This window comes from Indicator indicator, chromosome 11, assembly GCF_027791375.1.
Source record: "Indicator indicator isolate 239-I01 chromosome 11, UM_Iind_1.1, whole genome shotgun sequence".
NCBI classification, from domain to species: domain Eukaryota; kingdom Metazoa; phylum Chordata; class Aves; order Piciformes; family Indicatoridae; genus Indicator; species Indicator indicator.
In genome coordinates, this window is record NC_072020.1 from 7294331 (window position 1) to 7309343 (window position 15013).

Consider the following 15013-nt stretch of genomic DNA (forward strand, 5'->3'; position numbering starts at 1 on the left):
TAAAATGAAATTGTGTTTGCCGTGTGATGCAACATAACATGGTTTGACACCGAATGCCTGCAGCTACAAAACCCAGACTTTTATTGCATTTATTCTCTCAGAGACAAGAGTCTCCAAAGGCTCAGTGCAGAGCCTTTTTGTTTAGTTAAATCTGAATTAAACCAATGTGAACAATGTATGTTGTTATCTTTGTGCTTCTAGAAATGGCCCAGCCTACATGATGTGCAGTGGTACAACTTGGAAGGGACAATTTTTAATGAGTCCACCTGAAACCAACTGACAAAAGACTTTGACTTGCTCAGAGAATCAGGATTTTTTAGTTTTTTTTTTTTCTTTCAGTGGTGGGTTGGTCTTTCGGACTCTGGCAGAGTTGTACCCTGGGAGGCAAACTGCTGCTCTATATAAGCCATTCTTTCCCAAAAGCATATGACATTTGGTAGATAAATTCATTTTTAAAAAGCTCTACACTGCTAAGAAGTAAGCAATATTTTTGTTAGTGGAGTTACTTTGTGAAGAGTACCTGCAGAAGAAGTCTCATGAGGAGTGGCTGAGAGAACTGGGGCTGTTTAGTTTGGAAAAGAGGAGACTGAGGGGAGACTTTTTCACCCTTTACAACTACCTGTCAGGAGGTTGTAGTGAGGTGTCGTTTGGTCTCTTCTCCCTAGTAACAAGTGATAGGATGAGAGGAAATGGTCTCAAATTGCACTAGTGAAGGTTTAGGTTAGGTATTAGAAGAAACTTCTTTACTGAAAGGGTTCTCAGACACTAGAATAGGCTCCCCAGGGAGGTGGTTATATCACCATCTATGGAGGTGTTTAAAAAACACAGATGTGATGCTGAAGGACATGATTTAGCACCAGGATTGGTAGAGTTAGAGCATGGTTGGGCTCCATGATCTTGAAGATCTTTTCCCATCAAAGCTATTCTATAATTCTATGAAAGTAAGCACTGACATATTGAAGAAACATTGAACATGGTTTTTAAACACAATTTTTCTAAGAAAAACAAAGCAGTATGATTTTTTTCTTTTTGCTTGCTTATCAGCTTTTCTTTTCTCCCATTTCACCTCTTCAAAATGTCTGTACTCGCTCTGTAGCAAAATCAACTTTTTCTCTGGACTTGTGTGCAGTCAATTTACAAGACCTGGAAGAATGGTGAATTCCAAGATATGTTATAAACATGGTTTGAGATTTGACTGGTAGCTTTGTATTCTTAACAGTTCCTTTAGTGATATATTTACAGTTCAGTGTTAAAGCATTATTGTCCCAGTGTTGAAAGTTATCTTGAGGTCATTTGAGATGAACAACTATCACCTACTAGTATTACTGTCTTCACCCAAAATTTGGCTTCATGTTATAATAGACACATATGCATTGTCTTGGGTTTTACCACACAGTCTGTCTTTGCAGGTTATTTTTTTTTTTTTTTAAGTTTTAATCCTTAATAATTGTTACTTATTCCTCTGTTTTTTTTCTCCAACTCTTGTTCGTTTCTTTCATGCCGTATGAAGTTATTCTGGGTGCACCAGGAATCTAGAAACATGTGCTTTGCCTTTCCAAGCAGCATGTCAGAGCATAAAGGATGTCCTTGTTCAGGGTGATCCTCTGGAGCCAAAAGGGGACTGTTCATTGACAGTGCTGCAGCTCACACACAGCTGGGGCTGCAATTGCAGGCTTTGAGGGTGGCAGGTCCTCCACATAAGCCATACTGTACCTTACTGAGCTCAAACTAGTTTCACTGCAGAAAGCAGCAAGAACAGCTTTGAGGATTTCTCTCAGTGTCTGTGTTTGTCCTTTTTTTTTTTTTCCTGTTGCTTTTTGAGTTTGCTGACTGAGCACTTTCACACCAGTCTAGTAACATGTTGTGCCTCTATCCCCATCTCACTTGCTTCTCTTTTCCAGAATGGAGTCTACAGAAAAATGTGAAGTAGTAATTCAACATTTCAATGGCAAATACCTGAAAACCCCACCCGGTCTGCCAGGTAAGTAGCCATCATTATGGAATTTAAAATTCACTCCCAAGTTTGGAATAAAGAAATCCTGGAACTTATGTTGAGACTGCCTTGTATGACTGGCTCTGATAAGAGGTCATAAGACTTTCTTGGCTGAAACCTATCCTTTATGACCCGTAGCAACTTCTTTCTTACTCAAGTTTGTATTATTCAAGCATTTATGCATGCCAGAAGTCAATTTAAGTGCATATAAAAATCATGTTGGTTTACTACACTTTTTACTTTAAATGCATGTATCAGTTGTGATTTGTTTTTTCCAGTTACAGCAAAGGCCACATAAATAAATGCTGATGCTTTTTTTAACAAACTCAGAATATAACTAGAACAGCAGCTGTGTTACAGGTTGTAAAACAGTGAGGATTTCAGGTTGTAGTAACTTTGTAGTCTTTATGGTTACTAGCTAAGTATTGCTAGTTACTATTAGTAGTATTAATACTACTGAGGGTATTAATGCTAACTGAGGGTATTTCAAATATGAAGTGACTGTATACCATTTCTCTTTGACATAGCTTAATGAAATCCTGCCACTTTCTGACAATACCCATAAATAAATACCCATAAATAAAGTGTGTCTGTGCCAAGTTCCAGTCAGTGCCTTGCTATTGAAATCTTCATCTGCCAACTCCATGGCCATCAGCTCTGCAAACTTTACTGATCAGTTGCTTGATTCTTAGTGCGTAGTGCTGCAATGATTTCTCACTCAGATTGTCTAAAAAGCTGCATTCAAGGAGCAGGAAATCCTTGCAAAAACTGCAGCCTAAGGTTGTTTTTGGTTTGTTTATTGTTTTGTGGCTTCTTCCCCCCTCCTCACCCCCCCGCCCCCCTTTTTTTTTAGCTACTATTACGCTATTTCAGTTTTTAGGTTTCATTTTCATTTAATTTCTCCTTATTCCTTGCCTGATTCTGTATGCAGAAGATGCACTAAATACACCAATTAAGAGAGAGCCACCTGCATCCCTACTGTGTACAGTATGCTGCAGTGTACATACACATTTGGGTCAGATCACCTTCATGAAAAACTATCAAACTTTAGTACAAGCTTCAAGAATCCATTTTATGGATTTCTTTTCCAAAAGCAGTCACTGACAATTTTTCCTAACACCAACTAATGAGGGGCACACCACCAACTTTGTGAAGGACTCAGGCTGCAGAGAGCAATGGGCAAAGCAACCTGGACATACACCTTTAGCCTTTGCTATGCCTCCATCGAGTCCCAGCAGTAACCTGTTTAATAGAATAGCAACACCCAATGGAAGGAGTGTGAATAGCAAGGAATCCATAAGCACAGCTTCATCATTGTATGCTCCATGGTCACATTCCCAGTTGTCTGAGAGAGGACACGTCGTTTGAGACAGAAATAAAGCAGAATATTATTACAGTGCATGCTTGAGACAAAAAAAGAGGCTACATCATAAAGAATGAAAAATAGAAGATGAAATATTTTTTTTCTTAATTTTTAAATTAGTCAGGAATATACTAGGTCATCAACATGAACAATATGGGACATCAAAATAGGAGTCTTGATAAGAGACCATGATTGCTTACTTTTGTTCCAAGAGATATAATGAAAGTGGATTTTAATGGCTATGATTTTTGCTACTTTCTCAGTTAAAGGACCTGAATCTTTCCTGAAGGTGGTGCCCATGTGGGAAAATTCTCTACTATGTTTCTCTTGTGATTGTCATAATCAGATGACATTTAGTTCCAAGGATGAGCTGCGAAGTGACTTGAGTTTTCATTTACCTGACTACTATTCAGATGCAGGTAAAGCATAATGAAATGTGAGGCAGTGCTGGTGAGCTCACCCAGCTATGCACTACATCACAGAATATCTATGCCATCCCATTTTATCCTCCATTTTTGCAGCTCCAAGCACTGATAATTAGAAATAATTGCAGAGCATTTGATCCACATAAAAGAGAATATTTGTGCCTCGTTATTAGTGCAAGGGACTCTCTAAACCTACATTTAAAAGATTTTTCATGTTCATACCTCTTCTTCTTAAGAAGCTAGAGGACAAACATAATCACTTGAGTAGTTGAGTCAATTCAAGTGATAATGGCTACTTTTTATTCATTTACATTTGATCCAGTGCAAAACCCACTCAGTCCTAGTTTCTTCTTCACATAGATTCCTACTCAGTTTACAAATCTGTACTATGAACCTGTATTTAAGCCTGTCAGCGAAGACAGAAGCATCTTGCTTTATCCTCTTTCTGGTAGTTCCTTATCTCCCTGCATGGAGAAGGAGGAAAAATCAAGTCTCCTACTGTTACACACAAAATCAGTTGTAGTCTGAAATTGGTCCTCCTAGCATCTCAGTAAGTGGCACAGAAAGAAAATAATCTCTACTTATTGCTGTGACCTCTGTATGGATTTCAGTTTATAAATGAGGAACCAGAGAATGTTAGTGGAGGTATGCAACACTATCTGTTATTAATCTCTACTACTTAATGACATGATCTTACTACAAGAGAAAATTAATCAATCCTTTTAGGGTTAAATTAAATCGATTCAGGATTTTCATCTGGGTTTCTTTCAGTTGTAAGAGTGAACTGGGAGGGTTTTACATTTTTGTCCTCCTCTCCTCTCACCCAAGCTCTGATGTTCTGATTCAGGCTTTCCAACTAAAGGAAGGTTGGATGAGGCTCATCAAGAAAGAAACCAGGCTGGCTGCATGCCATTTGGTACCTCCCTTGATCATGAGGCTGTGGGATTAGGGACCAGACAAACTGTTTCAGCAGCTTTTATCCATGATGTCTTTTCCAGTTTTGTTTCCTGGAATGTAATCCTAGTGACCCAGTGTGTAGGAATCCCATGTCTATAGGATATAATCTTCATGTTCTCAGGGGGCAGTTGTGCAGGGTTAACCAAGTCATGATGAAAGAAGGAATGGAATAGGCAGCTCTCACATGGTGCTGAGCAGCTCATCAGAAAGACTGGGCCATCTGACTCTGGCTTTCACAATGAATAAACCCTGGGCCATGACTTAGTTATATCCTCCCAAATAGTTATCTCAAATATTCATTTTGAATACAGAGCTTTTTCCCAACTAATTTTTCTTTGGAAAATGAGATATAAATTTTATTGGTCAGAATTTATTTTTGTTTGTTTATTTGAAATAAGATAGAAATTGCAGGGAAGTGTACCTGTATGTTTAAGCCCAGCCTGGAATCTGTCTGATCCAGGCCAACAATACAGCAGGAAAACATAAAGCAGTGTTGCATCTGCAAGGAAATGAGGGCATACAGGCAACTGAAGGTTCTATATTCTGTATGTTCTCAAGGCAAAAATATATCATTCCTTGTTAGTCTTTCTAATTTCAATTGCTGTCAGTTGTCTCTTATAAATTGTAGAGCTGACCACTTGCAGCTCCAGACCCCTCTGGAACAAAGGCAGGGGTGTTTCTCTGTCCAACTCCTTGCCTTTGCTCCACTCCAAAGGGAATTGCTGCACTGTTCTGCTTGCTCAATTAATGTACATTTCATGACATTCAGTCTTAGATATACAGTATGAAATAATTGGTTGTCCCATAAAAGAAAAAAAATAGTTAGTATCTTTACATTTCTTCCCTACTGAGAAAGTACAGTTGACTCCAGAAATCTGCAAACTCTCAGTGCTCCATGTGAACTTCATAAATATTCTGAGTGGCTTTGAGTGATTATTTTTAATGGGCTGTTGTGTGTGTGTGTTTGTTACTGTGTTCCCTTTATTAGCACTTTTTTTCCCTGAGATAAATATACCAGGGCATGCTGGGTGTATTTTCTGAGATAGTGCAGCCCCATGTGAAACTAATTTATAGGCTCTATATTGTCAGTCTGAAGGAAAAGTCACAAATGAATGCATTAAATTATACTAATGTACATCTCCATCAAGATGTGAAGGGCACTAGTAATGAAGGTAGCTCACTCACAGTCTTTCAGTGCTACATCTCTTTTTGTTGATGAATAGGAGACTGTATGAAATCCTGGTAATCTATCACATTTTGCAATCACTGCATTCAAGTAAAAATTCCTAGCTTCTCTGTCAGTAACAAAGTGATTTCTATTTGGATGGGCAAGCTTAGGGTACAACCTTTGCATAGAGTTTTTGTTCATCTGCCAGTATCTTTGGATGTCTTTTAAAAACTTCATTTTATCTTTTTTGATAAGTGCAAAGCCTTAATGAGTTCTTACTTTTCTCTCTGGAATTTCACAGGAACATGCTACAATTGCAGTAATTATTCTCTGCTGGTATGCTCCCTCACAGCATTTTCTACTTGTTATAGTGCTTCCTAAATTTTGTTTGCTTTGTAAACTAAACTCTAGTTAACAGAGAACCTCGAGCCAATTCCTATCTCAGGGAAAATTTAAAAAATGTGGGGCACATGAGTGGTAAAATACATGGTCAAGATTCTTCCTCCTTTATAGCAGGTCTGTGTGGCTTTTATGGCTAATTGTAGTGCTAGGTTGTAAATATCTGACAGAAAGAAGTGGGTAGTACTATTCTTGTGCAGGTTAAGAACCCCACAAGCAACAAGAAACTGTGGCATTTGGGGACTGACTTTTACTACAGCAAAAACTCTTAAACAGAAAGAAATTACTTGCAACAATACAGATGTATTTGCAAATGCCACATTTCTTGCTTGAGTCATTATTGGCCATGCATTTTTCTCTTGCAAAGGTCCCCAAGCACTACATTTTCACCACAATGAATGGATATTTTCTGACTCTCTTCTTCACTCAAATATTTCTCTTAGGTCATCTCTTACATTCTCCAACCATGGAGAGTAAATTCAAATACTTCATCTTTGCTTCAGGGAAGGAGACTTAGAACTTAAATAATATATTTAGAGCAACATGTTTGGCTAAAATAGTCATGAGGAAACAAGTATGCCAGCTGAGGGCTAACTGTGCAATGAATAGCAGCAACGTTTTAGTTTTTCTTTTTCTCTTAGTGGATTAATAACTGTTACCTTGTTTATCATTAATGATGCTGTAAATTGTTTTTCTGATTGAATGAACTTACAATGTTTCGTTTGATAACTTTTTAACTCTTTCCTCTTAGTTTGGTGCTTTATTTTTCTACTTGATGATTTCTTAATTTATATACATAAAACACTGAAAAAACTCTTCCAAAACTATATTCTTGGGGAGTTTACCTCACTTTATCAAGGTAAGTAATACATTACTCTAAATATCTACATCTTTCTATCTCACTTTGTGTATATATGTATTTGACTGCTTAAACAAGATGAAACAGCAGCTAAAGATAGAAACTAGATATTGGTTTGTAGTTAACTTAAAACATTTAACCATGAGTTTGTAGTTAACTTAAAACATTGAATGCTACAGGGAACTTCAGCAGAATAAAGAGCATCCTTCTAGGTTTGGTACTGGTAATACTTGGTAAAACTGGTTTTAAAAAGGGTTAACATCTTTTACATACTCTTATCCTCAGGAATTATCTTTATTCAGAAAACCCAACTTCCCTCATTTATATCCTCAGTTCATTTAACGGACACGATGGAAATGTTATCAGCATCTTTTATACTACCTACCTTCTAAGAGTTTAGGTTTGTAAATATTTTCATTGTCACCCACTGACTACAGCATATAAATCTTTCCCTACTGTATCAGAAAATATGATCCATTTAAAGACCTTTGTAAAACAATAACTGCTTAACAAATTTTCTGTTTCTTTATCCAATTCCTGACTATTGGAATAACTTTTTATGGTATCTCACTCTTATCTTTCACTTTCTGTGCTCGGCAAATGCGTCTGCTTAGGTCATTGTTAGCAGAAATTTCTTTTGCATCTCAAATCCTCTAAACATCCTTTTAACTTCTGTCAGTTTCCAGTTTTCATCTTTGTGGTAGTTTCAACCCACCACAATCTTTGACAAACAATAAAAATCTTTAAGTCCTTCTGTTACTGCCCTGCCTGAGTCCTTGTGATGACTGTGAGGGCACTGTAACTCCTCTTGCTTTGGATCCCAGGTGGTTCCCACATCCTCAGTAGCATGCAGGCAACACTGCCCAGATCAGATCTCTGACAAACTGATCAGCACAGAATGGGCTCTGCAGACACGTTGCATGGGTCGTGTTGGATGTTAAGAGGTGCCCAGTGGTGCATGCCTGTGCTGAAAGAGAATGCCCTTATGGAAACAGAGTATCATTATTTCGGCATCACATAATAGTAAACATCACACAGATTTTGCAACAGACAGCTCTAAAGATGAACTCTCTAACCAAGAATCTACAGAATGGGTACTCAGTTAGTAGAAGATGAAAACTCTTCTGTGTGGAGAGCAGTTCCTTGGTTAGGTCTCTGTGGCTTTGTGTTGTAGCTCTCGCTGGCTTCTGTGGTGTGGCCAACCTCATCAGTGCTTCTTGTGCTGCTCTCCCTTTTAGTGCCATGGCTGTCACACACCACCAGCAAAGGCTCCTGGCTTTACCCTCCTTCTGGTACTTGGCCAAATATCACTTTAGTTAATCCAGCCTTTACCAACTTTTCAACCATAGACCTCCAATAGATTGTGATGTCAAGTGTTATTTGGACTGTGTCCTTCCTTTTATAGGCAGCCTTAGAAAGTCAGACAATGTTTGTGTTGCTTCATGGCATTCTTGAGAATTTCAAATGTGAAATGTGTCATTTTATATCACTGAGCAAGAACAGTTTCTCTGTCTTTATCTCCTTTTTTCATCTATCCAGAATTATCTTTATGTAACCTTCAGCTGTCTTTGCTCTGCTTACATTTTATGTAGGTGCTTCTGGTTTCATACCACACGTATCCAGAACCTGCTGCAAAGATCCATTCCAACTTTCCCTGATTTCTTGTAGTTTTCAGATTGTATATTCTTTAAAGGCAAGGGATGCTTTCTAGAAACAAAAAATAAAATAATCTTCTATCTGCTGAAGGTATGATCTCATTTCCATTTAGTTCAAACAAAGACTCCTTTTGGCTAGGAAGATACAGCATTAGATATTTACCTGTTAAACCCCAATAGCTGTACGCACTTGGAGGAACGTGTGTAGAGCTGATTTGTATTTCAGATATTAGGTGGTGTGTATCATGTAGTTTGGGCTCATCAGGGATTTTGAGTGAGTGAAGAAAGAGTGCTGACATTGTCTAATGCCTACTTTTCCAGAAATCCATAATGATGTTCATGATGGGGATAATCTCAAAGATCTAATGTGCTACATATTTATGTCTTGTCTTATTTGAACTTGTATTGGTCTGTAAGTTCTTAGGAAAAGAACTATATTTTTATATTCAAAATGACTATATTAAGAGATAATGTTTTTTTGCAATCTAGCTTTAATTAATGGGGCATTCCTTCACAGTCTTTTTTATTACTTTGTGTCTAGAAGTAATAAAAATGCATAAGATCAGTTTGTGGTATTGCAGTAATTCAGGTCATGATGTACAAAATAGCATTGCTGCAGTTTGGATTAAGAACTTCCTCTTGGTTTTTAAGATGAATGTAAGAGAACAATGTGGCATATAAATGAGGAACGATCATTCCTCATTTCTTTCTGTCACAATATCTCCTCTCATATCTTAAGATATCCTTTCCTATGATTCTTTCCTATCCTAAGTCTGCATTCCTTTCCCATTCATAATATCTAGTGGTAATGAACTGTGGCACAGTTTATCTAAACTAATTTTAACACATACATTTTTTTTCTTTTAACTCAAAGTGCATTTTTTTCTATGAAGAGTGAGTGTGTAATTTTTCTAATCAGCAAATCCATTCCCTTTATTTATTCAATGGGAAATATATTTGCTTCTGAATAATAAAATCTCTTCTATATATTACTGTTGCATAACCAACATAGCTGAGAGCATGTGCACTGAGTTCTGTCGTGCCTCATACATCAGCAGAAGTGTTGACAAGTTTCTGATCCAGGGAGAGTGCTGTTCCTTGGATGCACTTGTAAAATCCAAGATGAGACAGACAAATTTTGCAGGTGTTATAGCAGAAAGATTCACAGCTTGAATTTCAGATTGTTCAGATCTAAAGGGCTGGCAATTTAAAACAAAGCCAAACAGTCAAATAAAAACATGCAAACGAGAACATGAAACAATATGGAACATTGTAAAGTCATTTGTACATGATTCAGAGTTCAGGAAGGAATTCTGCTTCTGCATCAACTTTGTCCAGCAGTGGCACAGCTCCTCTTGTTTCTTTCTCTTCTTTATTAATCTCTTCAGAACACTTTAAATGCTGGGGTACATCTACTTTGCAAGCCCTACTGCTGTACTATAGTGTTGTCACACCTCAGCCAGATAGTTTAAAACTCATTTTGAAAGCTGACTGGAGCAAGAGTATCAGAGTACAGACTAACCACTTGAGCTCACAGTGTGTTCTTTCCAGTAATATCCAGCAAGTGGTTTATGTGATCTCTTTTTTCAACTGAGGAAAATTATTTCCCTTTGAGCTCTTTCACAGGAAAATTCTTCTTTTTCTCCTCCTTCCTTCACTCCCTCACTCTTTTCCACTTGCTTTCACATTAAACATTTTAAAATTTGGTGTACAGAGGCATTTAAATGACAGATTTCAGTCTAAATCTTTTCCCTGTGAATTCCAGCAAACCAGAACAAAAATGTTTATTGATCCTTAATGATGTACAAATACATACTTTTTTTTTTTTTTTTTACACGCTCCCTTGAGCATCCATATTTAAGCCAGAAGTGGAAGCCTCTAGGACTGGACTTTTCAGATGTTTCAATAAAACTGAGGCATTGATTTTTCACACATTTTGCACCACCACTGTTAAGTCAGTAAGCATCCAAGTGCCTGGTCTTTGCTGCCTGCAGGGCTCAATGGGAACACAGCAGCTGCTGCCTTTGAACATACTTGGGTGGCAGACAGCCTCACCGAGGCTCTCAGGTGGGTTTACTTCACCAAGCCAGGTATGAAGTGTTTTCTCCAAATGCTTTTTTACTGTCAGAGATTGAAAAGAATTAGGTGACTTGGAAGAGAGGATATGTATCTGAACTTTGGAGTGTCTTTCTGAGCAGAAGTCAGCCTGCAGGTGGTTGGTGTATCCTTACGTGTTTGGGGAGAAAGGCAAGGGCTGTGTAGCAAGAAGGGGAGTGTAGGAGAGAGGGAAGGCATGTATAATGAGAAAGTAGTATACAGGGGTTGTCCTCCCTTCCTGGTCTTGCCTTTCTGCCACTTTCCTTCCCTCCATCAAAAAGCAAACCTTTCTCTACCACTGGAGGAGCATTGAGAACTCTTACGTGTGGTTTCCCCCCAGACCCTGTCTAGAGCGTGGAGTGCCTAAAATAGTGTCTGACAATTTTTCCCTTTGTGACTCATCTTGGACAAAGTAAGATGAACAGTATCACAATTGGAATTTCCATATATTTGAATACCAGGAGCCACTTGTGTAACTGAAATTTCTCTCTCCCCCTTCCCCCTCCCCTCCCCCCAAATGGAACTGCACAACTGAGAAAAGCAGTTTAGCCTGAGAGGGCTTATTTGATCTTTGGTTTTTTGGTGTTTTGTTTTGTTGTTTGTTTTTTTTAATGTCACAACAACAATGTCATTGTGCTGGTCAGCAGTCCTTAGCAGCTGTAAAAACCCCAAAACCCCATTCTTGGCCATTTGTGTTAGTCTTTCTTCTTTGAATGGCAGCATTTGATCACAAGATCATAGAAAGTTCTTTCCCAGATTCAATCGCTGGAACATGAAAGAGGGGCAAAACAGCTCACCTTAGTGTCTGTATGTCTGTAATTTACCTCCTACAATGTAAGAGACATCAAGAGGGAGGGGAAAGGTTCTGGATGTCTGATTCTACATTCATTCTTTTTGCTAAAACTCATTAAACCAGTATTTTTTATGTAGCTTTTCTTTCACCAGTCTGTATATAATCCTTGAGTATACAGTATTTCCAGAACTGCTGCTGTTCAGCAAAGAAAAACAAACCAAAAACTGAGAGAGGAAGGGGAAAAGAGTAATTTAACTTTTGGCTACATGGATATGGTATTAGAAAATACCTTTCAAGGGCCAAATTTTAAAAACCTCACTCCACATAAGAATTTCAATTAAAAAAAATGCAAATTTTAAACACAAAAAGCCTAACAGAAGATGTCCCAATTGTTATAGGTGGCTTTTCAGTTTCAGTTTTGTATTACTGAATACAATCACCATAGTTCTCAATTAGGTTAGGGGTTACAATGTGATTTCACTGATTCTGAGCCTTTTTTTCCCCTCTGGTGTCTTCTTTCCCTCTTTCTCTCATTCCTTTTTCATTTCCTTTCTTCCTTCCTCTCTTCTCCTCCTGTCCCTCTCTTCTTTCCCTTGCAAACCCTTTCAGTAAATACTATAACTTCATGATCAAGTGTGAAGTTTTGTAGTTCAGACCTGACACCATAAGGTTTAGAAGCACCTATCCCAATTAAGAAAATATGACCCAGCAGCCTACTAACTTTATTCTTGCCTGAATTTCCTCCTCCAAGCTCACCCATTATAATAGCAACCTCCAAAGTACTCTTCCTTCAAGAAATTCTCCATCAACTGATTTTTGTATTACAGTGTAATGAAAGCCTCAGAATTTGGCATTTTCAAAAGAAGCTTTGGTACCATATGAGTAGATATATTGCTAGAGTCTGGCTTTCCCTGATGTAGGAGTTGATGTCATAGGTTATTTTCATCTCTAATTTATCTTATTTCAAACTAGCCCCAAAGATGGCTCTAATAGAAACCAGAGAAATGTGATCTGGATTCTCTAAAGGCAGACAGTAATCTCCATGTGTGTGAAAAGCAGCAGCAAAACACTTGCCTTTGCCTTAGGTGACTGTGAATGTACATAATGAGAGGAATGACTCAGGATTCTTCTGGTCTGACCATTGTGTATGATCTTTGATTCCAGAAAGATTTTCTGGGCATCAGAGTAGTGACATACAGAAGGCTTATTTTGTAAGTGGGGTCCATACTACCCCTCCTGAATATGTTCCTAATTTCACATCATTGTCTTTTTATTTAAAGTAGTTTTAGTGAGGCATGTGTCAGTCCCAGAAAGTTGTGTGGACACTTAGGTATTGAAGTCTTTTAGGCTTAATTGAAGTTATGGACCATTAATCAAAATTAATAGAAGCAAATGTATGAAAATAAATAGATGGAACCAAACTGTCAGATGTGGGAAATAAAACTGTTTCTTTATCCAACAAAAACAACTTGAAAGCTGAAAGTTTGTATTTGTCCTACTAGAAAAATCAACTCAAGATCAGGAAAAAGACTCATACTTCCTTGAAGATGAGAGTTTCAAAAAGATGCTAATTGTATTGATTTTGATAGTGGTTTTTGTTCAGCAGATGTTGTACTCTTAGGAACTACATGAGGACCACCAACATACTTCAAACAGACCCCCCCAAAAGAGAGCAGTCACCACATAATGGTTTTCAGTCATCACTGGTGGGGCTGAATCAATGCCTAATTTATTGTTTCATTACTGTTTCTCATGCATCAGGTCCTGTATTTAGCAGTGAATATGAAAACCTTTCATAGAATCATAGAATGGTCTGGGTTGGAAGGGACTTCCAAAGGTCATCTAGTCCAAGCCCCTGTGCAGTAAGCAAGGGCATCCTCAGCTAGATCAGGTTGCCCAGAGCTTGATTGCTGCAAATCTTCTAAGAACAAACACAAAGTTAATTCTTTTTATTGTGGTATTGCTAATCTTCTGCAGAGGTAGAGCAATACAGGCAGTGACTAGCAGTAAATGCAGTGCAAAATTGCCTTTGTAATTAGCCCTTTTTCCAGGGGGCCAGTTTCATTCTGAAAGCTGTAATAGAGCTCTAAGGAGGCATTGTGAAAGGCTTTAGCCAGCACAAACATATTTAGTAAAATTAAATGTGGCTCTCAGAACTTACAAACACTACTAAAGAAATCAGAGTAATTCAGTTATCTAACAGCTGACAGATTCTAGCTATGGGTCTGCTGACAGTTTGTGTACAGCATATAAAGAGGATGTGGCAGAGAAAGATCAGTCAGTGGAAGAGATGATGCCAGGTTAGCTAATGTCAATTCTCCACCAGACCTGTGAACAGAGATCTTTGTTAGGTTCTGCAGTGGAAACTCTACAGTGCATGCCTTCTGTGAGAGAGCTGCAGCTGCTAGAAGTACCATAGGTTTGCTCTTTCTTTTAATCCTCATTTTGTTATTTTTTTAGTGTTTCTTAATGTGATGCTTTCTTGGTAAGAACAAACTTATCATGCACAAGCAGCTTCTGAAAGAATAGCTGACTGCAGCTCACTTTCCTTGCTGCTGAGCACCTTGGAGAGAGTATCTTGATTAATAAAGTGGTTGTCCATCACTCCTGTTCCCAGCAGGGTTTGCACAGTGTGTCTTCCCTGCAGCTAGCATTGCCTTGCTGTCATCATCTCTTTTATGCCTGCATATCAAAAATTTCCTCTATGGGTTTTGAGCAGCCTCAGCTGCACTGAATTTCTTGTAAATACAGTCCTGCATCTACATGTCCTGTGCCTGCAGCACTAGATGAGACACCTTCTGCATCTTGTCTCATTGGAAGGGGTTTTGCCAGCTGATGACACAACACAGACTCCTTCATTCTTGTTAGGCATAAGGGTGACAATGGCTTGGACCTAGAGCTTCTCTGTTGCTGTTCTTTTGTCAGTGCAGAGTCAGAGTTGCTTAATTTTTTATGCAGTGACAGATCAGACAGGAGAAACCGTCTGTTGTCTGATAACCCCTTGATAACAAGTTTGTATCAGTATGACAGCTGCTTGTCTTGCTTTATCTGTTTTGCCTGGGATTTGAGCTCTGATATATGTGAAAAATGATGGCTTGAATATGCATTGCATTGTTGGTTTTGGTAGATGAAGATGTGGCCTAACAATCTGGGAAAATCTGAGTTGTGATCCCACCTGTCTTGCCAGAATTGTTGGCAAGCTCATTTTTCATCAAAGTTGATTCTCATAGAATTTGTGTGTATAAATGTACACATTTGGAGAGGTTGGTTTTTTTTTTCCCCTTTAGATGTCATTGATTACCTT

The 15013-nt window shown here is 38.2% G+C and overlaps 1 protein-coding gene across 2 annotated transcripts in view; it reads left to right on the forward strand.

Moving 5' to 3' along the window:
* Positions 1 to 15013, forward strand: part of RBMS3 (RNA binding motif single stranded interacting protein 3) — a 688691-nt gene that overhangs the window by 562484 nt on the left and 111194 nt on the right. For both annotated transcript variants that reach the window (XM_054384815.1, XM_054384816.1), the window contains one exon: positions 1902 to 1981. In XM_054384815.1, coding sequence (XP_054240790.1) covers positions 1902 to 1981 — 80 coding nt within the window. The remainder of the gene's footprint in view (positions 1 to 1901; positions 1982 to 15013) is intronic.